Source organism: Nipponia nippon, unplaced genomic scaffold (assembly GCF_047370975.1).
Source record: "Nipponia nippon isolate SJK-2023a ecotype South Korea unplaced genomic scaffold, ASM4737097v1 scaffold_1, whole genome shotgun sequence".
NCBI classification, from domain to species: Eukaryota; Metazoa; Chordata; class Aves; order Pelecaniformes; family Threskiornithidae; genus Nipponia; species Nipponia nippon.
Genome location: NW_028262290.1, coordinates 120874158 through 120902117, shown reverse-complemented (window position 1 = coordinate 120902117; position 27960 = coordinate 120874158). Strand labels below are relative to the sequence as shown.

Here is a 27960-nt window from a genome sequence, read left to right as displayed (position 1 = left end):
GCCGGGGGAAGGCCGCCTCCCCTGAGGCGGGACCCCCGGCACCTCTCTCGGGGGAAGAGGCCTTCCGCCACGTCGGTGAGGAGAGGGAAAGGCGGTGTTCGTGAAGGAGAAGAGGCCTTCGGCCATACCTGCGTGGGGAGGAGCCGCTTCCCGCCGGGGAGGAGAGACCGTGTGTGGGGCGGGAGCTGCTTCCCGGCTGGCCGGGGTGGGGGGAAGCACCCGCGGGCCGGCGACGCCCCGCTCCTCCCCTCGCCTGCGTCCCTTCGCCGCCGCGGTGAGTGCAGGGGAAGGGCCGGGAGCGGAGGAGGGTCGCCGGGCCGCCGCCCGCCTCGCTCCCCACTCACGACCGGCGGCTGCGTGCGTGTGGGAGGGCGGCCGCCATGTCGTGAGGGGTGGGCGGCGCGGAGGGACGCGGGGCTCGGGGCAGGCGGGAAGGGGGGCGTTAGGCGGCGGGTCAGCGGCCGGCGCCGGGGGAGGGAGTGAGGCCGTACATCAAAGTTTCTGCTTTTGGTAAATCAAAGTTTCTCTGTTACCGCGGGAAGGGCTGCGAGGTGGAAGGGGAAGGGCTGCGCCCCGGCGGCTCCCGCTGGCGTCTGCCTCTTGGTGAACTTCTCGCGCTCCCGAATTGAACGTTTTGGCACTTTTTCGTGTTTCTTCAGCAGGGGCCCTTCCCGCCTCCGGGGAGGAGGTGTCCGTGTGACAGGCGGTGTTAGGCAGAGAGCGAGGAGAGGGGAGCGGGGCCAGCCCGGCGGCCGGGACGGGCAGCGGTGCCCCCCGCAGCTCCTCGGCGAGGGCAACAGCGCCTTCATACAGCAACGCTACCAGGAATAAATACTGTTACAGATGCTGGCCGGTGATGTCATTTTCCTGAAGGCCGTTGGGGAAGGGTGGCGAGGTCCTGAAGGGCGGAGGAGGTGGGAGGGAGGCGGCGGGCATGGCTTACCTGCCGCGGGCCCGCGCCTGCCTCGCCTTTCCCGTGAGCGACGGATAAAACGGGGGGGGGGGAAGGCCATTTACTGGCCGTAAGCCTGACTGAAGATCCGTATCCATGCGTGGACTCAACGCCGGAGTCGTTTAGGCCTCGGTGCTTTGCTCACTTTAACGGCAAAACAGCTGAAGGAGAGGGAGGCCGGAGCGGTTTGCCTGGGCTGCGCTGGTGCCCTGTGGCTGTGGGGAGGCCGTGGCGTGGCATGGCATGGCGGGAGGGTGGCCTGCCTCCACGCCAGGGTGTTGCTGGCACCGGCAGTTAACGCTGTCCCACGTTGGTACCCAGGCAGTTCCCGCTCAGGACCCCATTTTGCTGGATCGATGGATGCGCAGGCACAACCGAGCGGTGGTCTTTGGCAGGTGAAGTGGCTGTAGCTAATTAGGTTTGCTGTTAATGACCAGAAGAAAGCTTGGGAGATAGAATTAGGAGAGCCGTGAATATGCGATTCCATCAATTGCAACTTTAATTGTAGAATTCACTGCAGGTTGAATGTGAAAATAGTAAATAATAGTAGAGAAGCGGTTCCATTTTTTAGATACACCAGTAGATTGTTCCCCGCTTCCATCTCTTAAAAAAATCCCCGAGATTTCTCTGATTGAAGAAAATTTCCTTGCTTTTTAGTAGTGGTTCCTTCTTATTTATTGAACTTTTCCCACCAGAAAAGAGTTATCAGGAAGGCACATAAAATCTTTTTGACAGGGGCTTGTTAATTCATCCAAACATTGTATATAAAGTTCTGTTTCTTTAAAAGTAAGCTGTTAGGAAATGTAGCAGCAAAACCTGTGAGGGATATGAATATTTCTGTAAAAGCCTGGGCCTTTTAAACAAAAGCTTGTCAGTTTACCAGGTGGAGGCAGAAAGAATTTCTTCTGTGTTCTTTTATATCTGTTGCTCTTCAAACAACTAGGGATGGCTACGAAAGTTTATCCTACAGTCAAAGGAAAGAGAGACAGGGGAGGGGGGGGGAAAAATCACTGAAAGATGCTGATATCAGTGACCCCAGAGCAATGCAAAATCACATGAGTTGTAATGGATTTACACTAGCGTGATGTTAACGTATGGCTCCCAGGGCATTTATTGACATATGTAGCATTGATAATGATAGTTACACAGAGATTGTAAACTGGGGTATGACGAATGTGTTTTACCTCATAGATACAGAGTATCATTTAAGATCACTACAGGGACTCCCTACAAGCTCTACTAATGCACCATTTGTGCTATGAAAATAAAAGGCTATTTTTTCTTACCTCTGGGAAATAAATACATTACATCGCTTCTCGTCAAAACATGCAGACTTTTTGTGTAGTATATGTGCCCATTTGCTTCCAACCTCTACACTTTTTTTACTGTTCTTGAACTATGTAAAATAGTTGAGGTTGTTTCAAAGGTGAGAGCTGCTGTGTGGAAATACGTTCTGTCTTTTTCCTTTGTTATGAAAGACCAGCTGCTGTGGCACACATGAAATAAGATGTGGAATATCAGTCTCTCTTCTGTCTCTCCCGGTGATAGCAAATAGTTGAGTTTTGACTGGCCTGACTGAGTCTAGATTCCCATTATTAACGAAAAAGTGCATCAAAGTCTCCAGTTCTCCTCTTCCTGTACTGACTTTGCAGTTGGGTGGCTGGCACTGTAAAACAGCTTTTCTCAGGAAACAAATCTGATTTGGAGACACAAAGGGCACAGATTTTCATGTGAGATGGGGCACTATTTTCATACAGCCACTTCCCTAAGAGTAATTGCATTTTGAATACTAGAGACAGAAGGCTATGCCAACTGGGACTCCACTAGCTCTGGGCTGGCACTGTGGTTTGTGTGTGTGCTTCGCTGTTGTCCTGCCAGAGCTGGCTGCTAGGTGCTGTGGAAATCCTGAAGATATTCCAGCTACTGGCTGCTGATAGCTAGGTATGTGGCATAGGACTTTTTTTCACAGGCAATTTAGAGAAACAGTTTTTGTCAGAATAGCAAGACTACAGAAGAAGTAGTATTGACTGAGTTTTCAGCTCTTCAGAAATATTCTAGTTTGGTCTTAAATCAGCTGCTCTAAGGAACAGCTGTTAATTGATTTGCTCCTTGTATTGCCTTTACTGCTTCATCCTACGCAATCTCCTTGGGAGCAGCCAGCTCAGTGATGAGTGAATTCCATAGTTTACCCAAAACTTTTTTTAGCTGTTCTTTAAGATCCTTCAGCCCCTTTATCTATAGTGTCTACACTTAGTATGACCTTGTTGCGTTACATGTTAATGCTAGTGATAAACCAGAGTATCCTTCAAAGCTAGAGGAGTTGCAGCACTGGAAGTTGAACAGGCGTAGCAGTTTTGTTAGAAGAAGAGCAAGGAGATCTTAGTGAAAAGAGGATGTGAGAAGGGCAGGGCCAGGAAAGATATAAATGTATAAATGCTTGCACAATGCTGAGAATAGAGGGAAGTCAGAAGAACTGCTAGATAAAAGTGCCAGTGCCTTCATGCAGAGGCCATCAACACCGCTGCAGCTTATTGACATGGATTATGCAAAACCTTGCTGTAAGCACCAATACTTTTACTGTACCTCTCACTATGACAAATCTCATTTCCCTTTTTCATTTCCCTCCTTCTCCCTGTCCTGATCCCCATCTTGGTTCCTCTTTGTTATTCTCAGTTATGCAGGCTTATGGTATGCACCTCTTGCCAGACTTGCCGTTGCTTCTTACATCCCTTCAATCCCCATTGACACTTCATTTGGCCAAGGCCCTGTCTTCTGTCTCTTCTTTGCCTTTACAATTGATGGGTGAGCACTCTGCGCTCTGGTTCTTTTTAATTCCTGGTAGTCTGTTTTCCGTCTTCTTCACTTGACCGAGGCTGCTGTCCTCAAAATGGCTAACTGAATTTCCTCTCCAACATCATTGGCAGCCTGTTGAGTAAATCATGGGGTTTTTTTATTTTTTCTCTCAGGAGCAAGAAGTCCATTCTGTTCCCAGGTAGGAAGCTTTTCCCCGTAAGTGTCTCTCCTGTTGTCTCCCCATACTAGACTCCTGCTTCGCCCAGGTATCATCTCTCTTTCCATTGCTCCTTAGGTGTTCTGCTCCTTCAGGCTTGAAAAATCTTTCCGTTTCTCCCCATGTGTATATATACCTTTATACCTTTCTGTTTATAAACCTCAATGCTAATGTTCATTTCTCTAAATAGATGTGTTCACAAACCGTTGCTATTAGAACAGGTGATCTCTCTTTTATCGTAACTTAGTGATATTTTACAAAGGATTGTAAGAGCCTCAAGGTGGACTCCACGAAAATTATTTTATTCATTAGCCCTGTTCCAGAAATGGAACAGTTCCAGAAATGAGGCAGTAGTTCTCAGCAGTGGATGCTTTTAGACCTTGGTCAGTGCACTGAGGTGTCTCACGTTAATGTATGTCTCAGTCTTTTCTACCGGCGTCCCCATGACTGATGCCACATCGGTCACAAGAATTGCACTGCAATTGAATCCAGCATCTGGAGTGCCCAAGATAAGGCAAAGAACACTCTACGCACTCTAGCACACAAATGCTTTCAACGCATATTTATAAGCTGCATAAGCATTTACCTTTAAACATACCAGATGTGTAACCTAGCATTGTAAAACTAACAGATTCTTGTAAAAAGAGACTTAGTACTTTGTAACCCTGTGATCCCTCACTGAAAAGACTAATGTTAAAGCACTATGGAAGCTGGGACTCTTTCCAGAAAGAGAGGTGATGGACTTGCAGATAAGTTGGAGACCGCATGATGTCAACACGTTGGCCTCGTGTTTAAAAAATAAAAAAACCCCAACCCTTCCCTGCCCTGCCCCCAGCAAAACGGAATCATGTATGTCAGAATCTTATGGACAGCGTGTTTCTCTAAGACAACATGCATGTTTCTCATGCTGATCAGGACTTTAGGTGCTGTTGCACCTATTACTGCTACTGTAGAAAATTTTTGTGTCTACTTTAGTCTGAGTAGGACCTGGAGTTTCTTCATAGAGCTGATACACTTTGCTACAAACATGCACATACCTGCCTTGCTTTTAACTATGTTTGGCAGGAGCTCTTTCTGTTTCGGCACCGTTTAAGGTGTTCAGCTGCTCATCTGATGTGACATTTTCTTAGTCTATGGATGGTGGAAATTTCCATTTTTTTCTTATTAAAAGACACTGATGAAAATTACTATTTTCTCCAGTACTGGGTGGTGTGGTTTTTTTGCCTTAAAGTTAATATTGCCACTGAAAATACCACTGAGCACGTCATCATGCACAGAATTCATATTGCCAGCTCTGACTTCCCTGCTCGGCATTTTTGCTCTTTCTCCTTTTTTTCCCCTGATGCTTAGCCTCACTTTATATTTTTTTTTGATTGCTCTCTTGTTTCTCCACTCTCTTGCAGATCACCCCGTGTGAAAGGGAACATGCTCTCTCCTGCAGCATACGTATGCACACCCCTTCCAATAGCAACCAGGTTCTGTACTGACTCGGACTTAGTCAGATGCAGGGCAGGCATCTTTGAGACCTTCTGATCTTTCCATATTTTCCATGTTTTTGTCCTTTTGCTGTATTTCTTCTCTCTTTTGCTATCCTCTTTGTATATGGATCTCAAAGAGTGAAGAAAATACTTATATTAGTTTTGTACACATGACAGCACTTTGGTTCATTATTATGGTTTCCTGGATGTTTGTCTCGGTTCTTCTCACAAAGTAGGTTCTTCTCACAAAGAAAGAAAATGCATTAGGATAATGTGGTCCTAGAATAACCAAAGCAAGCAGGGAACATTGGGTAGATGCAGTATCTTGAAAGAAAAGGGTTAGTATTTCTGTTGCATGTGTTGTGAGGTGCCTCTATCTCTTTAACTAAAAGCTTGTAAAAGCTTTAGAGTAAATGATGTTTTCAACATTGCTTGGTCTTTATGATAGAGTTCATTTATGGAATGAGCTTTCTTGAACAAAGAGATGTGCCAGTGTGGCTTCTAGGAAGCCGAGTGACTCAGAAATCAGCCACTTCATCCGGTGGGTCATGTGAATGGTGTAATGAAAGGTTGATTTGTCTGAGTAGATGCAGTCACTTACTCATGTGGCAAGAAAGTCAGATCACTTGGTTACATTCCCTTTGGTTGAGAGAGTTTTGCAGTTGGCTGTGATCCAAACCAGTTGTGCTGGGGATTTACAGAGTTTGCCTTTGGAGGGCCCAACTCTTAATGCAGTTACCTGCATCTGTGCAGATCATCAACCCTAAGTTAGGACATCTTGGTCTCATGAAATCAGAGGAGCTGAGCTGGTTTGCCCTGTGGTTATAACTGTAGATAGGTAGTATCACTAAAATGCAGTGGTATAACCTGTGTCTTTCCCCAGCGTCAAGCAGGAGAAGCTACGCTGATGCAGACTACAGCTTCTGGTATGGAAAACCCATAGAAATGAGTTCGTTCCAGTAGCAGGTCACCTAGAAGAATCTGTGAGCTGGCAGGGCTCAGTTGTAACTTGTCAGGGGAGTGCTGGGGAGCATGTGGAAAGTTTGCTCGCACTGTAAACGTCTTGGGAAATTGTGAGAATTTTGTAGCAGCACAGCTGGCACTTTTACAGAATTGCTGAAGAAGGGCTTTGTGTTTTGTTTTTATTAATACGATTGTAATCAGAATCTAAGAACATTCTTCCAAATATCCCTTGACCTGCTGAAGCAACAGCAGGTTTTTTTACCTGTTACTGGAGGGTGCCAGTAATTTGTATTAATCATGCAAATTCTCATTGTCTATGTGGAGGTGGTTCAGTTGTGGTCTTGCAAAAACTCTGCTTTTTGCACGGGAAATCGTATGTGAAGGTTTGTACCTAAATAATACCTAAATTAACTTATTGTTGAATTGTAATTACAATATAACTTCATGCCTGCTATATGGTATATTAACTGCAATTTTAAAAAAAGCTCTTTAGTAATACAATAGAGAGCCATCTGATCCTGATTCGTACTGCTTTCTTTTTTTTTTTTTGTAAAGAAAAATGGGAATAAACGGCCATCTAAAAATAGCTCCCAAGCGCTGGTGTAGAGAACAAGAGCATACATCGCACATATATTTGTAGACAGTGAGAGAACGTTCCTGCTAAAGAGTATGGTTTCTAAACAACATCTCTACAGCAGTGAGAGGGTTTCCTGATCCCGTAGCTGTCTGAGTTAATGATCATGTGGTGTCTCTAGGTGTACATACAGGGGCTGAGGTCAGGCATTCAAGCCTCAGTGTTTGCACAGGTTTTAAACTGATATCTTCATTACAAGCTGTATTATGTGCAATCTCTTGCTTTTATGAAGATAGAGGTGGGTTGGATACCAGGATGCTGCCTTCCAGGCCTAGTTCATCATATGGAGAAAGAATCTGCGAATTCAGTTATTCTGTGCAATTCCTGCGCAAGGAGAGGTCTAGATTTTTTGTGTGAATCGCTAGAGACGGGATCTTGTATATTTACAATCACTTATTTCAGTCCTTTCTCTAACGTTATTTTTCAGATTCTGAAAAACTGTATTTTTAACTTTCATGGTTACTCACTTGAATTTGATAAGATTAACCAAATTAAACAAATGCAATGATATTTTCGCCGTTTCACGCGCTGGCTGAACCAGTAGCTTTAGAAGGTGTGAAGTGCGCTGTGCCCTTAAGCAGTGTATTAGCTCTGAAATCTAAGGCAGCATTTTCACTGTTAGCATCATTTTACTCTTGGCTGTCTTAACAGAAACATCTGATCAGTGGTTTTCCCACAGTCTCACTACTGCCGCTCAAACCTGGTGCCCTGAAGCTAAACGCTTTTTCCTAGCTTAGCTAAAACTGTCTCAGAGTTCGCAAGGCCTTGCTTACAAGGACAGTTATCATATTGGCAACACTTTATACAGGGTCTGTTGTTGTAACAAAGGAAAAGCAAAGTGAATTGCTACTATAAATTAATTCTTCCTACAAAATTAATTGCTATGAACTATAATTTTATTCCATTTATTTCCTTGTCCAGATATGTTTGGACAGATGCCCTGCTTTGTCTATTGAAACATGAAAAGCTAATAAAAAATATTAAATTATGCACTAAGAACAGGCAGTTAATAAAGCAGCGTTATTTGAGGCAAGCTACAGTAAAGCTGTGGTATTAGAGGGGAGACTGCATGCAGTAGATAATTTTTTTCCAAAACCTGAACAAATAACTGGAAGTACCTGAGGAAGAAATCAGAAATTTTTCTTAATAAAGTTGGCCATGATATTATGCAGCGGTTGAAAGTATTCTTTGATGGCTAATTGAAGGATGTATCTGTATAGGATGAGATTTTAAATTGAGGTTCTATACAATTACTTTTTACAGGCTTGGTAATGTGAAGGACAGATTGCCTGTTTCCCCAAAGTTAACTCCAAGCTGACTTCTCACTTCAAATGGACAGTTTGTCAAAGATGAGGCTAGGTGGAGCAGCTTCTTGCTATCTCAACTATGGAAGGCCAACTTTGTGCTAACGTGGAGATTTCTGTGAAAAAACCTCCAGGAGCAAGTCCTCCATCCTTCATTGCTTTGTTGAAGGTATACCGAGAACTTCTGGTCACTAGAATCCGAAACACGCAGTGTTTGATTGACAACTTGATTAAGAATGACTACTTCTCCACTGAAGATGCAGAGATTGTTGTCCAGTTTCCAACTCAAGCAGATAAGGTATTCTTTTTATTTCACTAGCCAGCATAAGCTTTTTGTTGCTTTCAATTTACCGCTGGGTTTTATGGGCTTACCTGGCAGTTTTACGTCTAATGTCTTTTCTAGTCTTTGTTATTTTGGAGTTTCCCCACCCCGTTCCTTCTGGACAAGTGTCTCCAGCACATCTCTTTCCAGCATGGCTGGCACTGCTTGTAACGCCCATTGGCAGCTGTAAGAACGAGCAGGGTGGTAATTGCTGTTCTGTCCCAGCAGCTGCAGCTTCGTCCTCTGATAAGGAGGTGACTACAGTGGCTGTTAGAGTGCAGCTTCTACACGCAAGCCTTCATTATTGTGCAGAGTATTGCACTGAAAATCTACTTTAGGATGCTGTGGGACACATCATCCTGCTGTAGAGGGGGAGAGACAGAAATGAAATATTATTTTAGAAGTTAATGATTGTGTGTTGTCCATGTGCATGCGTTCCCTTCTCTTTAAAGACCTAGGTACATTGTAAATGTTTGTGTGGAAAATGGATATATCCTGACATATTTGGGGTTTTGATTCATCTTTTGGCATCAGTAGCAAAAATTATTTCCTGGTCTTTTGATGGGAGAAAATTATCACATGTACACAGTCGCTCTTTGCATCATGACTTAAAGCAAACTCCTGATCTGGTTTCCTGACCAACCAGTCATTCAGCGTCAGAATAGTGTCACAGTTAGAGGCAGGCGAACCATAAAACATTCAGAGACCTTGAACTTCACTAACAGTGCCTATTTTCATAAAATAGTAATTCTTGCTGGCAAGTTGAAATGGTGACACAGTGCTCGCTCTGTGCATAGGGTCAAAGCTGAATAAATGCACTCTGTATGATCATCTCCATTTCTTATTGTTTAGCATAATATACATGATTGTTGTAACAAAGCTGAGGGGGAGGCAGTGCATCAGGACTCCAAGCAGAGACAGAGAGCAGGCCACAACAGTAAGTGAAGTGGACTCTGTGGGAGGTTCTCTGGAAGGCATAAAATTGCTTTTTAGAGCATACAAATTGTCAAAAAATACCACACTTTTGCTATGCTGTATGTACCTCACCCTGGTTTGAGCTCACAAGAGACCACAGTCTCTAGAAACCTTTGTCTGGTTTAGAACTGAATTTTTCATTCATTTCCAGCAAGAAGAGGATCCAGACATTCAGCATGGGCCTCCAAATGATTGCTCTGTCCTGCAGAGCGTTTTGTACTAGGGTTGCCCTGTACTGGTTGCACAAGAGGTCAGATTCTGCCTTGCTTTTAGAGGTAACGCTTAGTCTTGAGCTGCACCAGCCACTGCCTGGTAGCCATTAGTTTTAGTAACAGTTGCAGGCAACGAGTCCATTGTACAGAGAGCGCCTGCAGAACTGAGTTGCTCTGTTAAAAGGAAGAGTTGTAGGTTTTTTGGAATTGCATTAAGATCCAGGGAGAGATTCTGCCTACCTCACTCTGGATCTGGCTGGATCCTGAGGTAAATCTAAATGTGACTGGAATATTTACAAACCAGAGGGTGAATTTAGGGCACTGAGAAACCACCCCTTTCTTTTTTATTTCAACCAGCATGGGATTTAAAATATACTATCTCGCCAGGCTGAGGAAATCCTTTAGGTTCCCTATTGAGGAGCTGTATTTGTCCATTTTTTTCCTGGTTAGCATACGATTTTAGACCTTAACTTGCAGAGCCAACTTTCTTGCAACATCCAAATACAAAGTCAGTTTTGTGATGGTTCAAATTCAGAGCTAGATTTTGAATTCAAGTTTTTGAAGCACCAGTTTTGATTTTGGTGCCCTGTTCCAGTCCAAAAAGGATCCTAAAGCAGTCTGCAAGTGTAACTGTGGTAAAATGTTGTGCATCAATCATCTTTCACGTGGTGTTTTTTCAGGTTCGCAAAATTCTAGACTTGGTTCAGAGCAAGGGAGAAGAAGTCTCAGAATATTTCATCCGTGTCCTGCAGAAAGTCACTGATGCTTACTATGAACTTCAACCTTGGCTGGATGAAATAGGTTATGAGCCTTCAGAGAATATTTGTAGTAAACCTGTGGTAAATACAGATCCAGGTAAGGTCATGCATCTATATACCTTCCCTTAGAACTACCCTGCTATGTAGGAAGCTCTAACCAGGTAAGGTGAGAGTAAGAGAGTCTAGGCAGGCGCAGCCAGGGAAAATAAATGCATGCATGCTGTACTTGCTAGCAGTGGTAGCCAGATAATTAAAAGGCACACTGTATAACACAACAGCCATGTTGATATATTACATCCTGTTTTGCTAATGTCAAGCTCTTTCTGCGTTTGTTTGTGGGTATGTAGCATAATGGCATAACCACCTTGTGCCAGCTGTAGTATTTTCTAGGCCTCTGCTACAATTTATTAGCAACACTGTGATGTTTTGGCAACAGAATAGCCAGTATTTCATGATGAGGACAGTCAAGCAATGAGGCAGGCTGCCCAGAGAGGCTGTGCAGTCTCCGTACTTGGAGGTTTTCAAGATCCAACTAGATAAAGCCCTGAGTAACCTCATCTAATCTCATAAATGACCCTGTTCTGAGTAGGAGGTTGGACTAGAGTCCTTTTGAAGTCCCTTCCAATCTGAATTATTCTATGGTCCTAAATGATGAGTTATACCAAAAGTCAGAGTTAAAGTATTGCAGAAAAAAATGTTTTCCTTCTGAGAGGTTTTTTTATACCATATAAATACAAGAATTACTTTGCCCCCATCTGAAGCAAAGTTTCTGTTGCAATAAAAACACAAGCCAACATTGCACAAGAACTGAGACTCTTTTTTTGTCACCTTAAAAAAATCTTTTGAGGTGCCTGGCACCCAGTTTCTAAAACGCATGCCTTCTATTTACAATAATAAAAATTACCAAACAGGTTAGGAAAGAATAACCACCTACCTGATAGAAATTGCAGGTAGAATATAAATATAGTGAAAAGGCAGATGCGAAAGCTAATCAGTGACCACCAACCCCTGCCTTTGCAAAGAGTAAAACAGTCTTTAGCAAAAGGTCAGGGGCTTGGCTTTGAGTCTCAGCTGAAAGATAGCAGCCCCTTAAAGCAATGCAGCGTCAGGACTGGCTTTCAGGAAATGGTGGCCCATACATTACCTCTTTCATTACCACCTGAATTACCCAGGAGAGTGATGATGGCAGCACAAATAAATAGAAGTAATCTGCCAAAGAACCAATTTTACATAAGAATTTTTTTAGTTTATTACCCCCTCTCGGTTCCCACAGAGGTGTGTCATCATATACATAGGCTTTTTAATAATAGTCTTTTAAATAATATTTCACTGTCTTTTTAGTTAGCAGGTATTGCCAGAAACTCAGATATGAACTGGGACGGGACTCCAAGTTTGTTACGTCATACGCTCAGAGGGAAGAGATGCTGCTTGAAGAAATCTACTCTGACAGTATTATGGAGCTGGTCAGTTTTACCAATGAGAGTCTAGGCAAAGTGTGTCAATTAGAAGCCCTTTTTGATGATGCAGTTGGGCTAATTAATGAAGATGGAGAGACTATTTATGTCTTTGGTGATGCAGGAATTGGAAAATCCATCTTGCTACAAAAGATACAAAGCCTTTGGGCCAGAAAAGAATTGGACATAGGGGCCAAATTTTTCTTCCGTTTCCGATGTAGGATGTTTAGTTGCTTTAAGGAAGATGAAGCCATATGTTTGAAAGACCTGCTCTTCAAATATAATTGCTACCCAGACCAGGACCCCACAGAGGTGTTCCATCACATCTTGCAATTCCCTCATACAGTTCTTTTCACATTTGATGGCTTCGATGAGATCTATTCCAACTTTGATCTCAGTAGTGTTCCTGAGATGTGTTCACCCAACGAACCCATTCACCCCCTGGTGCTGCTGGTAAGCCTTCTCAGAGGAAAGCTTCTTAAGGGATCCAAGAAAATTCTTACAGCGAGGACAGGAACTGAGATCCAAAGAAACATCATTAGAAAGAAAGTGTTGCTCCGGGGTTTCTCCAACAACAACCTGAAGGAATACACAGCCATGTTTTTCAAAGATGAGGGGCAACGAACACTGGTATTGAACCAGTTGGAAGCTAACCCCAATCTCTGCAGTTTGTGTTCAGTGCCTTTATTTTGTTGGATTATCTTTAAATGCTATGAACACTTCCATTCCATGTTTGACAGCCACGAGCTTCCAGACTGTTCTGTTACATTGACAGATGTATTTTTGCTCATGATTGAAGTCCATCTGAACCGCTCTCTGAAAACAAGTTTGCTGAAGAACAACACCAGGAGCCAAGCAGAGATGTTCAAATCAAGAAAGGAAACTCTTCTAGCTTTGGGTAAAATGGCATACAAAGGGATGGAGAACTCTTTCTTCATCTTCGAGCAGGAGGAGGTCTCATCAGTGAACATCTCTGAAGAAGATTTGCAATTGGGCTTTCTCAGGACAGTTAAAGGTTACAGTGGCTGTGACAATCAGTCCACCTATGAGTTCTTGCACTTAACCCTTCAGTCTTTTTTCACAGCTTTGTTCCTGGTTATTGAAGAGAAAGTGGGTGCCAAGGAATTACTTCAGTTTTTCAATGAATGTTCTTCCACTGAGACTGCCCAGCATACCTGCCTTCGTATTCCTTGGTTGAAGAAACAACTAGCAGGGGAGGATCCTTTCCGAAATAATGAGCACTTTCATTTTACCAATCTGTTTCTTTGTGGCCTGCTTTCTAGATCCAAGCAGAAGCTCTTCAGACATTTAGTTTTGCCTGCAGTCATTAAAAGGAAGAGAAAGACGCTCATCACATACCTTGGGGAGAGCATGAGATCCCACCTGAAAGGCCTCACTCGGTCCAGGCTTCCAAAGTACAATCAGATCCAGGTCCAGCCCAACTTTGTTTGGATGCTGAGGTGCCTTTACGAGACTCAGAGTGAGAAAGTGGGGAAGCTGGCTGCCAAACGCATGCATGCCAATTACATCAAGCTCACATACTGCAATGCCTACTCTGCTGACTGCAGTGCTATTTCCTTTGTTGTGCATCACTTTCAAAAGCGCCTGGCCCTGGATTTGGACAACAACAACATCAATGACTATGGAGTAAAACAGCTGCTACCTTGTTTCAGCAAGCTTGCAGTGATCAGGTAGGAGTCTGTGCAAGCAGGTCCTTGCTTATCCTTGGTTTATTCCGCAAAGTGCTGGGCTGGAGGAATTGATCTTGAAGGTGGAGAAAGACAAGGATTCTTACTGCTGCTGGAAATTAGTTTCAGATCTTCTGAAATCTTTGTTCAGCCAGTCAGAGGAGCAGGGACAAGCTGTGAATTTGGAAACCCATATGGAAAGGGTGGTAAGTCCTTAGAAGCCAGGACGGTTTAAACCTGTAGGTTTAGTTAGCTCCATCTCAAACTGTTTTGTCTCAAAAGAGGATTTTTATGGGAGAAAGTGCTTAAAGGAAAAGAAAGGAAACAGAAGTACTTCCTCCATTATCTCAAGATTGCTTGAGCCTGTCTCTGCCCTTGGTCATACGGGGTAAGAGAGGATCTACTATTCACAATAACCCTTGATCAAAAGCTCTGAATTTCTTGCTTTTACATCCTGCCAAGATGTCTGGCTTTCACAGGACAAAAGCTAACATGTAATACTCCATGACAGGATGTAGTTGAAGTCTTTAGATGTGGTGTTTCCCTGAGGTGATCTAGAGGGAGGACATGGCTTGGTGTGATCAGGGAGAACTAGCTCCACCTCTAACACTGCAGGCCAGATTGTTCCACCTCCAGTCCTTTGAGGTTGTGCCATGTAGCTATACCTTATTTGTCTAAACACTTAGGTGTAGAAAACCAGGAACTTCAAATATACCTTTTTTAAAGCTCCTTCAGCCTCATGAGAATATTTTTTAATAAATGGATTTATTCCTCCTGGTTGGCTGTGCTCTACCTTGTTTTCCTCTAGGACTAAATCAAAGCAAGTGACACTTGTTTTTTTCCAGTTAGTTGCAAATCAACTGACCTCCCAAGAGAAAGCAATGAGGAAATTTGGGGGGAAATGTGTAAGTATGTAAGACAAAACAGAGAAGAAAAGGACAGACTTTCATTCGTTGTCCGTGTCATATGATCATGCCATACCCAGCATGATCTTAACACCATCCCCAGCACCAAACCGGTCTGTTAGGTTGTCTTTTTGTCTTTATGGCTCTTCTGATATTAGGATTTTGATTTCTAATGACCAATTTCTGCAGGTCAGGAAATGTTGTTTCTAACAGCTTAACCATCCCTTTCAAAGAAGCAGACTGTTCTGAGCTGTAGAAATGGGCTCTGCTTTCTCCTATGTGCTAGCGCATTCCAAAGTGACCAAGTTACTAACTAGCAAGAGCCAGGGAGGCTGTTGGTGATAAGGGACTCTCAGCAGTGAATGTTCAGCTTCAGAGTTTGTGTAGAAACTAAAGCTCGTCAAAATGTTTTCATGGGGACACCTTTACCCAGAAAACGTGATTAATCAGAATTGGAATGCTTCATGGGAACGTGTCCATTTAGGCCAGGTGAAAAAGCTTGAGAAGTTTAAAAAAAAAAAAAAATCTGTGAAAAGAAGTATTTTTATTCTGTGAATGACTGACATTGATTTGTTTCGTGTCTAGTTGGGACAATAAAATCAGAAACATCTAGCACGCCCATGGGACTGCAGTTCTGTTTCCTGGCCAGGGCTTTTCACAACCTTTATTCAGTGGAGCCTGAATGTGTTGTGACTTTCAAGATGCTTGGCTTTCACTAGGTACTCAGAGAGAAGGATGCAAGAAGAGTAGTTTGGAAAGCTTGCTTTTGCTAGGGTGTCAAGCAGAATTTATTCCTGCAATCACAGTAAGCGCAGGAGGAGGATGAGGTGTTTGTGTCTGGTTTCTGACTTACTACATTTTATTGTTTTCAGTTCTATGGACAGCTTCCAGAGCATTACCTTGGAGATTTGGGGCTTTTTGTTTTCTGTTGTTTTTGAAGTGAGCCATACAAAGCTGAGCTCACATTTCCCTTAATGGCTTTTAATATGTGGCATAAGGACCTGTTAAAATATCAGAGGAAAATGCATAGACCTCCAGTCATTCATTAACTCATGGGTGATGAACATTTGTAATCTGTATTGATTCAAACTTTCTTTTCTTTCCCTTCATTCCAGGCTCAGTGTAAATCAGGTCACAGATCACGGAGTAAGGATCTTGTATGAAGAACTCTCCAAGTACCAAATTGTGACTTTCTTGGGGTACGTACCAATTGGGAGCAAAACACTAGATATTGATACTAGAAAACAAAACTGCAATGCTGACAGTACTGACACAGCAAAGGTGGGGTGGAAACCACAGTTACCTCCTCATTTACTGAACATAAGCAAAGCAGCGTTTTGTGTCAGCAATGATTCAGCGGCCATCCTGTAACAGTTCACTGGGAAAAGGACTACAGCTTCCTCTTCCATTGCACTGCCTCTCACAGGGTGGCCTCCGCTGACATCAAGCCCTTCTATAACGGAGTGCGGACCATTGCCAGGTTACTGAACTATGCGGGCATGCTAGTTTTACACCTAAAGCCTTCTGCTAGCTGTGGAGTGGGGAGAGAGCACGAGCAAGATCATGTGTGCTTTATATATATTGTTTTCTCTGCTGTAAACTGCTTTATTTCAGCTATGCAAAGCAAATACAGCTTGGTAGAGACTAGTATCAGAAATACAGTTTAAAGTGTCATGTTCGTGGTACCAATTTCTTTAAGACCTTAATTAGTTCTTAATCAAGTTGAAGCTGGAAGGCATGTTAGCTCTGACTTCCTGCTCTTCGTTAAGTAGCTACGTAAAAATGACTTTTTGAGAAGTAAACATGAATACCAAGAATTGCCTCCTTCCTCCAGTGCCCTAATGTAAGTATATGTGCTCAGGTATCTGATCTTCAGTAATATTTGCAAGGGGATTTTGTGACTTTTAAAAGACCAAAAATACGTTCTTTTGGTGTTTTCACTTCTGACTTCTCTTCTGGCAATATTATTTCTGTACTAACCCAAGAATAAAGGGAAGCTTTGTTTGCTTGGGAAGACCATTTATTAAAAAAATCATATAAATATTTTCCCATGATTTACAGTCTGGTCTCCTTGTATTTTATATCTAGCCCTTCACAATATGAATTATATATCAAAACAGAAATACAAGCAACTGTGAATATGTACAAAGCTGTACAAAAAAGATAGATGCTGCCTGTGCATTATAAAACATTCATGTTTTAAATATTAAAGTAACAGCAGGAATAACCTATTTTTACCAATGTGATTTTTCTTTAAGCTTATACAACAATCAAATCACTGACGTTGGAGCCAAATATGTTGCAAAACTAATTGAAGAGTGTTCAAGCCTTGAATACGTTAAGTATGTTGGATTTTTTTTTTTCCTTTCTACAGCATGCTAGTTAAGGTAAAGAAACTTGAAACAGGAGGGAGAGTAGGAAAAAAGACAAAAATTATGTTTCAAATAAAATATAACTTAGGTGGCAGTTGTATATTCTTTTATAGCAGTCTAGCAGTGAATGGCAGCAGGTGAAACTCTCGAATCCATAGTCTTTACTGGAATATAGTAGTAAGCAAAAGGAGAGCACGAGACCTGAGATCCAGTCTGAGCACCTGAGTGAGGCTTAAGTGGTGCATGAACCTTGCTGCCCTTTGCAATAGGTGAATTCACCTGGATTTAGTACCAAGCTTCTTCGTATCTTGTCTTCTCTGGGCCATTGGAGTCAGGCTGTGTTGATGTCATACCTCAACTCTGTAATTCCCCAATCCACTTGGTGAGTTGTTCCCTTTAATTCCTGGAACTTGCCCAGAGAAGAGTGCCTGGCCACGCACTACACTGGTTTGACATAAAGGTAGGTCATTAACCAATGGTTTAATTGTGACCATAGCAGAAAATAGAGGTAACTACAGCAATGTCAGCTGCTGGTGTGAATGTAGCAACCAGCAGCCAGGGACTTTTGGGTTATAGTCCTTGTTTTACCACTAACTTGGTCTGAAACCCCACACTAGCCACATCCTTCCCACTTGAAATATTTGCAGAGTTGTGAAACCCAAGAGCACTCTGGTTCTTTCACTGCTTTGACACAGTGCTTTGCTTATTTAATCTAACTTTCACAAAAAAGCCTGTTGGAAGACTTACTTTCAGGCTGCCTAGTAACCCCAGAGATTATTTTGAGATAGAGTGCATATTCATGTGCCTGAAGTCAGTCAAACAAACCAGTTTTACTTTATGTAAATGTAGTGGGTTGAGGGGGTTTTGGTTTGTTCTTTACACCAATGTATATGCAATTAAGACTTACCTCTTCCTTGAACTCCAGCCATTTGATATCCCCACACAGGCCAAAAAGAGAAAAGGTCTTCTGTAGAGTGCCAGCCAGAGACACTCACTGCTGCACTGACGTATGCCACTACCTATAGCCTATGCTCAGAACAGAAAGATTTAAATTATTACAATATGTGCTTATCAGCTGCAGTCTCCTCTGGAGCCACACAGCCAAGAAATGTTCTGTTCCCTGTGGCATCATGAAACATGCTGCATGTAATTCATGTACCCTGTAGCAGCTGCTGATATTATGAACTATATTAAAAACTAGGCAGGGGTCCTTGTCTTGAGGATCAGTTCCCAAAGCTCATTTCTGACATACTGAGCACCAAAACCAAGGCTCTACAGTAATACTTCTGATTCAGAGGGCTGACATGCAAAATACGTAAAAGACAACATAAAATGATGTCTTTTAACCAAAGGTCAAATGCCTGCAGTATTTTTTTACTCTAGGTTAATCTTTGATAACTATAGCTAGCCTTCAGAGTTAATTAGCCTTAAATAGAACCATAGAATACCAGGTTGGAAGGGACCTCAAGGATCATCTGGTCCAACCTTTCTAGCACAATCTAGATGAGATGGCCCAGCACCATGTCCAGCTGAGTCTTAAACGTGTTCGGAGTAGCGGGGTTAACCACTTCCCTGGGGAGATTATTCCAATGATTGACTGTTCTCATTGTGAAAAATTTACCTCTCGTGTCCAATCGGAATCTCCCTGGGAGTAACTTGTACCCGTTACCCCTTGTCCTCACCATGTGACTCCTTGTAAAAAGGGAGTCTCCATCTTCTTTGTAGCTCCCCTTCAAGTACTGGTACATGGTGATGAGATCACCTCTAAGCCTCCTTTTCTCAAGGCTGAACAAACCCAGCTCCCTCAGCCTATCCTCATACGGCAGGCTTCCCAGACCCTTGATCATCTTGGTGGCCCTCCTCTGGACCCTCTCCAACCTGTCCACATCTTTTTTGTATGACGGGGACCAGAACTGTACACGGTATTCCAGGTGTGGCCTGACAAGCGCCAAGTAGAGTGGGATAATGAGCAATACTTGCATTGCTTTCTGAGCTGGTGTTCTAAGAGCTGTACTGTTGTAAGTGATGTACTTCATCCATTCGTGTATTTTGTGCAGAATAGGAGCAAACAAAATAACGAGCGAAGGAGGGAAGTGCCTTGCCCAGGCCATCCAGAAGAGCAAGACAATGTTTGAAATTGGGTAAGTTCAGTGCTATGGAGCAGAGCTCAGGGCTTGGTCTTGTCAAGGCATCTGTAAATCCCTTTGGATTCCTTCTTTCATTCTTACCTTTCCTTCTGCCATTCCTCCCCACAGTGGCATTAGAACAAACTGCTGCAGAAGCATTTTCCAAGAACATTTTCCATTCAGAGGGAAAAGGAGGGCTGCTTTATTGTTCTCCAGGTCACAAAATGTTTGTTTTGGGGTTTTTTTCCCTGTTCTGACAGAACCTTAAAGGAGAGACAAACTAACAAGAGGACAGTATGTAAAGATAGCCACTTTCCTTGCAGCAACACAGCTGTTCTAGAGATATTTGCTGATTTTTAAAAGTCTGGGTGGCTTTATGACTATTGGCAATGTACCTAGCTATTAAGTGTCATTGTTACAATTGTCAAACCTTCTGCATCAAGTCCTGATAAAGCTGTGAGAGCAAGAAGGAATTTCTGTCATCCTTCTCTCTAGTTTGTCCCAAACCAGAGAGTTTGCTCTTACTGGAGAGAGGTCTGAATGTACTGTAAACGTTTAATCCCTGTCCTCTTTCTCAGGAGAGATGCTAGACTTGAGGGTTTGATTCCGCCCGCCCCGCCCCCCCCCCCTCCCCCCCCAGCAAATCCCAGTTTCTCTTTCCACTCTACAGGAGAACATTTTTCTCAGAATCTAATACTCAAATACATGGAATTAAAACCTCTGTTTGGCCATTGTGAATATCACAATAACCCTGAAATACAAAAATCAGACTTGAACAATCAGATTTTTGCCCTTTAATTTTGTTGTTCTACAACATTTCACAAGTATAGTCAACAGCATGCATGCTTCCATTGTCATATAGCTGGGTCTGCTGTGCTGTACTTGCTGTAATTTCAGTGAAGGACTCCTGTTTTCTCCTGTGGAGGAAATAATCACTCCAAATGGATTTCGGATAGCTTGGAGAGAAATGTTTAAACAGGTATATATTCAGCATTTACATAACAAACTGCATTGGAACTGAAGGACAAGGAAATTCTAGGGAACTTACTGGAAGTGGATGTGTTTAGATACCACAAAGCTCAATTGATTTTAAAAGAGCTGCCAACTAATTACCCATCAAGCTGAGTGTGGCTCTGAGTCATCAAGCCATGATCCTTGTAAAAAAAATCTTATACCTCAGCAGAGGCGCTTTCAAGCCTCATAATATAGGGTGAACTTTCAAAGTGGTTGGTCTGCATAGAAAAGATTTGACCAGATACTTCTATTAAATGTTGATCAAATCTCTGCAGCATTACTTTCTCTTAACCCTTTGTGTTACCAAGGGATGTTCTGCCATTGGAAATACTATTCCTTACAAATGTGTGGAAGAGCCCAGGGTTATAGTGTCCCTGTGAGATTTTGATCTTTCTCTTGGCAGCTGGAGAGAGAGGAGATACCACTTGGGTGTAACGCTGAAGGAATTGTAACTGTTTTCCCAGACTATTCTGAAGGAGACGGGGAGCTTGTAGAGCAGTTCCCTTCAGAAAGTCACCCATTTGTGTGTGGGTCCCTGTGCAGTTGTGCATCTGGGGAGTCTTTCCCAAGACCTGTACTTTGCACTGTGTAAAGGCCAGTCTGTGCCCAACAGGTAACAGGAAAACTGCAGCAGGGGTATGGGGAGGAAACGCTGAGCAGGGAAATGATAGGATTTCAGACTTGGCGTATTTCTCACAGCAGCTCATTGTACAAGACCACAAGACTCCTTTACTCCATAAGGGTACAGGGCTGCGGAGGGTTTGCCCAGCAGAGCAAAAGCACTCCTGCTGCAGCAGGCTGTCTCCTAGAGCTGCTGCTTCTGTGCTCTGGCCTTAGGGTACTGGTGAGTCAGCAGAGGCTGGTGGTGTGATGTGCAGGGAGTGGAACGTGCCTGGCTCAGCGGGGAGGGTACCTGCCAGGTTTCTCACAAGCCTGAAAGACTGTGAAGTAATCACGGGGAGAGGGGAGGGGAGAGAAAAAGGGGAGAATGCAATGCCGAGGGGCAGTAGGGCAGCACAGCTGATATCTCCTGGTTTCCTCTCTTCACCAGGATGTGGGGTAATCAAGTTGGAGACGAAGGAGCAAAGGCGTTTGCAGAGGCCCTGAGGAACCACCCCAGGTTAACAAACGTGAGGTAAAACACCAGCGGAGCCAGGCAGCTCAGCGTAGCGCTGGCTTTCCCATTGTGCTTTGAAGCGATGACTCTTCCCACTAAGCGTTGGCTTTGAACACCATCTGGTATTGCAGCCTTTGCTGTGTAACCAACAGGCTCTTGGTGCAAGCAAGAGGCCAGATTGAATCAAAAAGCCCTGTGCAGCCATTAAGCAAGTTAAAAATATTGCAGGGCTGGCATCGTTTCCTCTGCACCTCCTCCCCTCATGCTGCACAGAGTTACTGGCATTTGTGAAAGCACATGGTCAGTGGGTGCCATTTTGATCTGGGAGCATTAGCAGAAGGATGCACCAGCTGTCACAGAATCAGGCTCCCAGTGAGCTCAGTGTTAACAGTTTCTGTTGCAAAGGTACAACAGCTTTTACCAAAGTAATTTTTAGGTGATAAACTGTTTGGGTAGGGACTGGAGCATTCTTAAATTCAGGCTCATCCTGTACTCCAGTGGAACTATGACACCACACGTTCAGTGCTAATGAGATGTAGTTCTCACTGGAGTTCAGTGATTCATCTCAAATTAGCCTTCTGGAAGCCCTCGCATGGGTGAAGTTGGTACCACAGTACGGGGAGAAGCCAGCCCATCCCCTGCCAGACTTTCAAATGCTGGCTCAGGATTTAAAGATGCATATTGTGGCAGCTGCCGCTGTTTTGGAGTCCCTCCGTACAGCTGGAGCACTGCGTTCATGGTGATCCTTTCCATTTGTCTCCCAGTTCCACTGGCCTCCACGGTGAAGGAGCAGACAAGGCTCCTTGGTTTCCCCACAAGGTGGCACATGGCACTAGTTTCTTTAGAAATACGGTACTTGGGGAGTTTGGGGATCTCTGGAGAGCTTATTGCCGCCACTTCAGATCCAGGGATTTCAGAGCTGGTGTCTTGTCCTCCTTTCTGCGAGCGGATAGCTGGGCTTAAAAAATTAAAAGCTGAACAGGTGCAGTGACCTAGATATATTTAAACTTAAAAGCTATCATCTGAAATAGCCATCTTCCCATAATTGCAGAATCCATCCAGACGCATCAGACTTGAAAGAAAACATTTTGAACCTGAATCAGAGCTGGGTTGCACTTGGGATTCCCAGACGGGAACAAATATGCTGATTAATGTGCTTGCAAAAATAAGGAGGAGTAACTGTGCTGGCCAGGGCTAGGTTTTGCTGGCACCTGTGCAGGGTGAATCTTCTGCTCTGCAGTGTACTTGCACTTGGGTTCATTTCTTATCTTCCACTGGTTAATCCTGCTTCATGATTTGAATTCATAGTTAGCACCAGTGGTAGCTTTATGCGAAGATTAAGGGAAGATAGTCCCTACTACATCGGTTTACTTCAGCGTATTTGCCATTTTTAGGCCCAGTCATGATGGACTGAGAATACCTAGTTTCAGCTGAAGCTAGGAGGGACTCATGCTAACACATATTCCTGCCATTGCCCTACTTGATCCCCCTTTCTACATTTTTTTGAGACCTTGCATTATTTTCAGGCTCTGGCCTGGCTTTTGAGGGGGGAAATGCTTTTTGAACTCTCAAAGCCTGGAGCATAACTTTTAACTGGATGATTCTGCCAATGTCTATTCAAAGAATGAAGGGCAGACTAAGAAATGTTTGTGGTTTGTAATGGAAAGCATGCATTTACAAGCTCATCTCTCCATACACAACAGAAGGTGCTGTGTTTGGAAGAAGAATGAGGTATTCAGGCATCTGAAGGACTTAAAGGACAAAGTGCCCAGTTTGTACCGGGAGTTGGGATGAGAAATGCATGTAAATACCTGTGTACTACTAAGTACAACTCTTTGTCCTTGTTAAAAGCCTTGACTCTCAAATCCCTGGGTGCAACTCTGCTGTCAGTCCCAAGAGTACAACTCACTGACAGCAAACCTTATGGCCTGCATGACAGGCCTGCACTCAGGCTGCAGCCTGTGAACTGTTCTCACTTGTAAAAGTTATAAGGACTTACTGGTTTGCAAAGTACGTGAGCCTTTGAAACACCCAAATGCTGCACTGTACAACGGGGAAACAGATCATCCACGATATTCATTAGTATTTGGCAGTGGAAGAGCCAAGTGATGCTGGCTCTTTCTTACACCTTTGTATCTTTACTTCACAGTCTCGCGTTCAATGGCATCACGACAGAGGGAGGCAAAAGCATTGCTGAAGCTATGCAACACAACAACTCTGTGAAAATATTCTGGTAATTGACAGTGTGGTCTACTTCTCCGCCTCTTCTTTCTCCAGAGAAAGCTGCAGCCTAATTTTCTTTCTTCCCATCCCATTGTCTCCTCCTACTCCCCCCTTCTCCTTCTCTTCCTCCCCCCACCCCCTATGCTTTCACTACCAGCAAGCTACAAGGTGTATCCCTCTGGAAGAATGTGGACATGAGTAATGGATCAGCAGCATGTGTCCTTTAGGACACATTCCAATGCCCCAGTATCATGCTTTGCTCTGCTCCCTCCATCTTGCTTTCCCCATCTTCTCTCACTTCCATCATCTGATGTCAAGTTCTTTGTCCTCAGTTTTTGCACCTCTTCGGTGTTGTCTCTCCCTCTCTACCTTTTTGCACCACACCTCATCCACCTTTGCGATACTAAAACATCATGAGAAAGAATCATTAGAACATTGCTCTGAGAAATAAAGATCTGATACTCTTGTCTCTTTTACCTCCAGGGCTTCTCTTCAGTATCTCTTTGTGCCCAGCCTTTAGAAACTGCTCAGGGCAGGAACAGCACATCCCCCTTTGGCTGTCTAAAGCTAAGTCACAGACAAGCTGGAAAAACAGGGGGCTGAAAAATAATGGTAACACCCTAAGTGAACATTTCTTCTCCCACTTAGGTTGACTAAAAATGAGCTGGATGATGAGGCAGCAATGAGTTTTGCAGAGATGCTGAAGGTCAACAAGAAACTGGTGCATTTATGGTGAGTTACATTCCACAGAGGCACAGGCTCTTTGGCAGTCACTGCATTAAAGCTTCACCTTCCAAGTCTATGTAGGTCACCGTAAGCTTTCTGTGCATGGTCTGGATGCTGCTGACTGGTTGTAGACAGTTCTAATGGAAAGTTAATAAAGCTGCTGTCTAGCGTTTTGAACCTGCTTTCATACAGGGAAAAGTTTAAGCTGGTTGTGTGTCCTGGTAACTTTTGAACTACTAATTCATTTCATCGCCCCTTAGGGGAACGGTACTGGCCTCAGACACAAAAGCTTCAAAAAAAAAATACAGGCAGACAGCTAGAATAGAATAACCTTATTATGATTCTTACTATTTATCATCATACTATGAAAGTAGCAAGCTCAGCTCTTACTCTTCAACCAAGAACCTACATGGCAAACATGTAAATGCATGTCCCATTTGCCTGATGTTTTCTTCTAGGGCTAGCACTTTCACTCATGCAAGACACTCATCTATAAGAGAGAAATCCCCAGGAACCCGGGGATTAGTTCTAGCAATCACAGAGAGACTTGCTAAACTTCTAAGAAAACACAACACTGGCTGTTCTAATCCAGAGGTTCACAAGAATTTGTCCATGGATGGAGTTGGGCAGATGTGGGCTGTGAAACAAACAGCCGTCCGTTCATTCCAAGCTATCAAGAGACCATAATAAATGGAGTCCCTTTACAAGCTTATACAAAGACATGATGCATGCCGGTTGTCAGAGGTGCCAAGTACTTGTAGCCTCTTTTGAAAGCAGTAGAAGGTCTGGTGCCCATCACCCTGAAAATAAAAAAGTGGGGGGAGGGCTTGATTTATTTGCACACAGCTGCAGATATGCTTCACGGAGCAGTTTGGTTTGAATTCATCGTAAAACTTACCCCATCCAAAGCAGGCATAATAATCTAGATACATGTCTTTACCGTGGCTCAGTATTGTCCAACAGACAAATTTCTATCCTACTTTGTTGGTTATACCAGTGGATACCTCCAAAAGGCAGTGACCTGTATAGATAGTTGAACTTGAGGCAGAATTACTGTGTTTTTCCAGTAGCTGAAAGAATCTACTGGATCCCTTTGCATTTTGATTAACGTACCAAGTGCAGGAAGTCCTTTAATAGGAATGCGTCCCTGCTTCCTTCCTTCCCTCCCTCCCTAAGAGATCATTCAATGCACTCCAGTTTTCAGCCTCATCCTGAATCCTGTGGGATTCATGCAGCCAGTCACATGGAATGGTACAACTATGGGGCACACCATGGTAGACTGAAAGGTAAGTACTGAATTAGGCGAGGCTGATGAGTATTTTTATACTCATGCAGATGAGGAGGCTTTGTTCATTTTTAGCTAGGGGCATGGTCTATGGTGGTTAATAAGAATTACCTAATGCTTCTTCAGTTGTGCTACTTGAGGATCTTTTGTTTCTTTTTTTTCCCCTCAGCTCAGATTAGACATACTTTATAGCTGCTAAGGTGGCTTCACTGGGACTTGCACCTGCTCATACTGGAGTCAAATTCAGTGCCTTATTTTTCAAAGATCTGGCTGGTCTGATAAACAAGACAGGAGGATTTGGCAACCTCTAGATCATACCTGCTAAAACACTAGGCTTACACAGGTTCTGTACTCAGAATTTTCTGTACCTCACTTAAAAATGTCTCGCAGTGTTCTTAATAAGAAAACAGAGCTAACAGGTGAGTCTGTCTCAGAGTCCAAATATCACAACCTCATACCAGTAGTAAACAGTTCTCAGCAGAAATTTGTCAGCTATGTAATTAAGCTCAGTATCTCCAAAATGCAACCACATGCAAGATGAAAAGACTGATACTCCGGGCTCTGTTTCTGAAAGTGCATGCGGGGCATTTGACCAATACTGTGTACCACCCTCACAGACAGAAATCGCAACCGTCTTCTTGTGGCAGACAGCTTTGCTCCTTGACGTCAAGCTGAGCGTAGGTTGTGCGTGCGCTGTAAATTAGTTTGCATGTTAGTTTGACATGAAGTGCTTTCTTTTTAGGCTTATCCAGAATCAAATTACAGCCAAAGGGGTGAAGTATCTCAGCGAAGCTCTCAAGGAGAACACAGCCATTAAAGAAGTCTGGTAAAGATCCCCTCCTCCAAGCCTCACTCTGTAAACTTTCTTTCCCTCTAAAACACTTTTGGCATTACTACTTTCCAGCCTAAAAAATTCAGAGCAAGTTTATGTGAGGCAGGGGGTTGTAGTTCCAGCTGTGGGTTTCAAATAGGTAAAAAGCCTCTGTCATTGAAACACTTCCTTGTGTGTTACGAATGACAAGCAGTTTTTTTAGTTCACATCTGTCTGTACCACTGACTCGCAGAATGTGTATGTTTGCAGAATTGAGGCCTGAATTTATAGACCAAGTTTTGCTTGTCCTGCTTTATTTTTAACGTCTGAACATGTTCAAGCTTTTCAGGAGCTAAATCCCAACAAGCAGGAGATGGTTACGTTTAATTAGCATACTAATTTGGTTCATAGAATTTGTGCTTGGGTTTTCTTTGGGTGGTGCTCCAAACACACTGAAAGTGCTAAGCTAGGAGAAGATTAACTTTTTGTAGGATTTGCTTGGTTTGGTTTAGGTAGGCATCACGTAGTCACACGTGTGCATTGTAAGGCACAAAGCCAAATACCACACTCCTTCCCTCACCTCAGGGAGCTCAGGAGTCAATAGAACCGTGCTGGTTTTAGCACCACTGCTTTATTATTGAACATGAAATTTATTTTTAAATATATATATTTGTTTTAGTGAGAGGACACTGAATTCTTGCTTAGAAAGATGATGACTCACTATCTGACTAGTGGGTTCCCTGGAGATGCAGAAGAGATGCTTTTTTCAAAGGCCACTGTCAGCTTTCGTCTACAGAAGAGGCATCAATTCCCACTCGAATCGTTCTGAATCTTCAGACTGAAATCTGTCTTTTGATTCGTGCCTGAATTTTCAGAGGTGTTCATTAACCCCAATAATTTCATGAGTCTAAATGGTTTAATAGATTTCAACATTTCTGAAAGCTGCACTTACCAGGCTGCTCATTTTCAGGGGTGTAAATACCAGTGTAGATTAACTTTATGTAGCCAGACTTGAAAATTTTGCCGTATAATGCCTGAGTACTTAACAGAGTTTTCTTCCCATGCTGTCATGGAAGACACAAAATGCTCTGAAGAGTGTTCAAATTTCTTTAAACTAGCCCACTGCAGGGTAAGAACCTTTGTCAGCTATATGCTGCTTGCTGAAAGGCAAACAGCTGGGTATCCAACACTGATTTTAGTTCAGTGAAGTTTAGGTATTAGTTCAGGTTTTATTTCTGAAGAAGTAGCCTTGTTCCTCATATGTGCAGTGGGAACAGCAGTGCTGTAGCCTACTTGTCTGAGGCCGGTTCCCGGCCGTGTGCCCTTGAGAAGCAGGCAGCTCACATGGAATTGCAAATCTGTAATCTCTGCTCCAAAATCTTGGAAAAATGGAAGATAGGCAACAGTCACTACCTTGCTTTCACATCCCTTTTCTTTTTCCCCTCCAGTTTGAACGGGAACCTGATAAGCCAAGAAGAGGCCAAAGCTTTTGAAAACGAAGAACGGATCATTTGCTTTTAAATGCGGACTTTCCCATTTCGACAAGCTTCATGTTACAAAGGTTACTCCTACGCTTAGACTGCAGAGTTTATAAAGGTGTAAATCTGCCGTGCTCATGGCAGCTAATCATG

The 27960-nt window shown here is 43.4% G+C and overlaps 1 protein-coding gene across 3 annotated transcripts; it reads left to right on the top strand.

Annotated features, from left to right (window-relative positions):
- Positions 1 to 77: 77 nt before the first annotated feature.
- NOD1 (nucleotide binding oligomerization domain containing 1) lies at positions 78 to 27960 on the top strand. Of its 3 annotated transcripts, none has more exons than XM_087770257.1 (12): positions 78 to 274; positions 8301 to 8639; positions 10531 to 10705; positions 11950 to 13753; positions 15771 to 15854; positions 16914 to 16997; positions 19085 to 19168; positions 21219 to 21302; positions 23434 to 23517; positions 24156 to 24239; positions 26261 to 26344; positions 27778 to 27960. In XM_087770257.1, exons 2-12 carry the CDS (start codon positions 8424 to 8426, stop codon positions 27848 to 27850), a joined length of 2856 nt encoding a protein of 951 aa, XP_087626383.1. In that variant the 5' UTR covers positions 78 to 274; positions 8301 to 8423; the 3' UTR covers positions 27851 to 27960. The 3 variants fall into 3 exon arrangements, 2 of the variants coding, with proteins under 2 accessions (XP_087626383.1, XP_087626390.1); XM_087770264.1 differs by lacking the exon at positions 78 to 274 and adding an exon at positions 449 to 510; XR_015707519.1 differs by lacking the exon at positions 27778 to 27960 and having other exon boundaries at positions 23991 to 24239; positions 26261 to 26325.

Excerpts from the sequence above, each read along its gene's own strand:
- NOD1 (XM_087770257.1), top strand. The coding sequence starts at position 8,424 with ATGGAAGGCCAACTTTGTGCTAACGTGGAGATTTCTGTGAAAAAACCT. Across the intron at positions 21,303-23,433 it reads CCCAGGTTAACAAACGTGAG|TCTCGCGTTCAATGGCATCA; the intron begins GTAAAACACCAG and ends TTTACTTCACAG. Across the intron at positions 26,345-27,777 it reads ACAGCCATTAAAGAAGTCTG|TTTGAACGGGAACCTGATAA; the intron begins GTAAAGATCCCC and ends TTTCCCCTCCAG.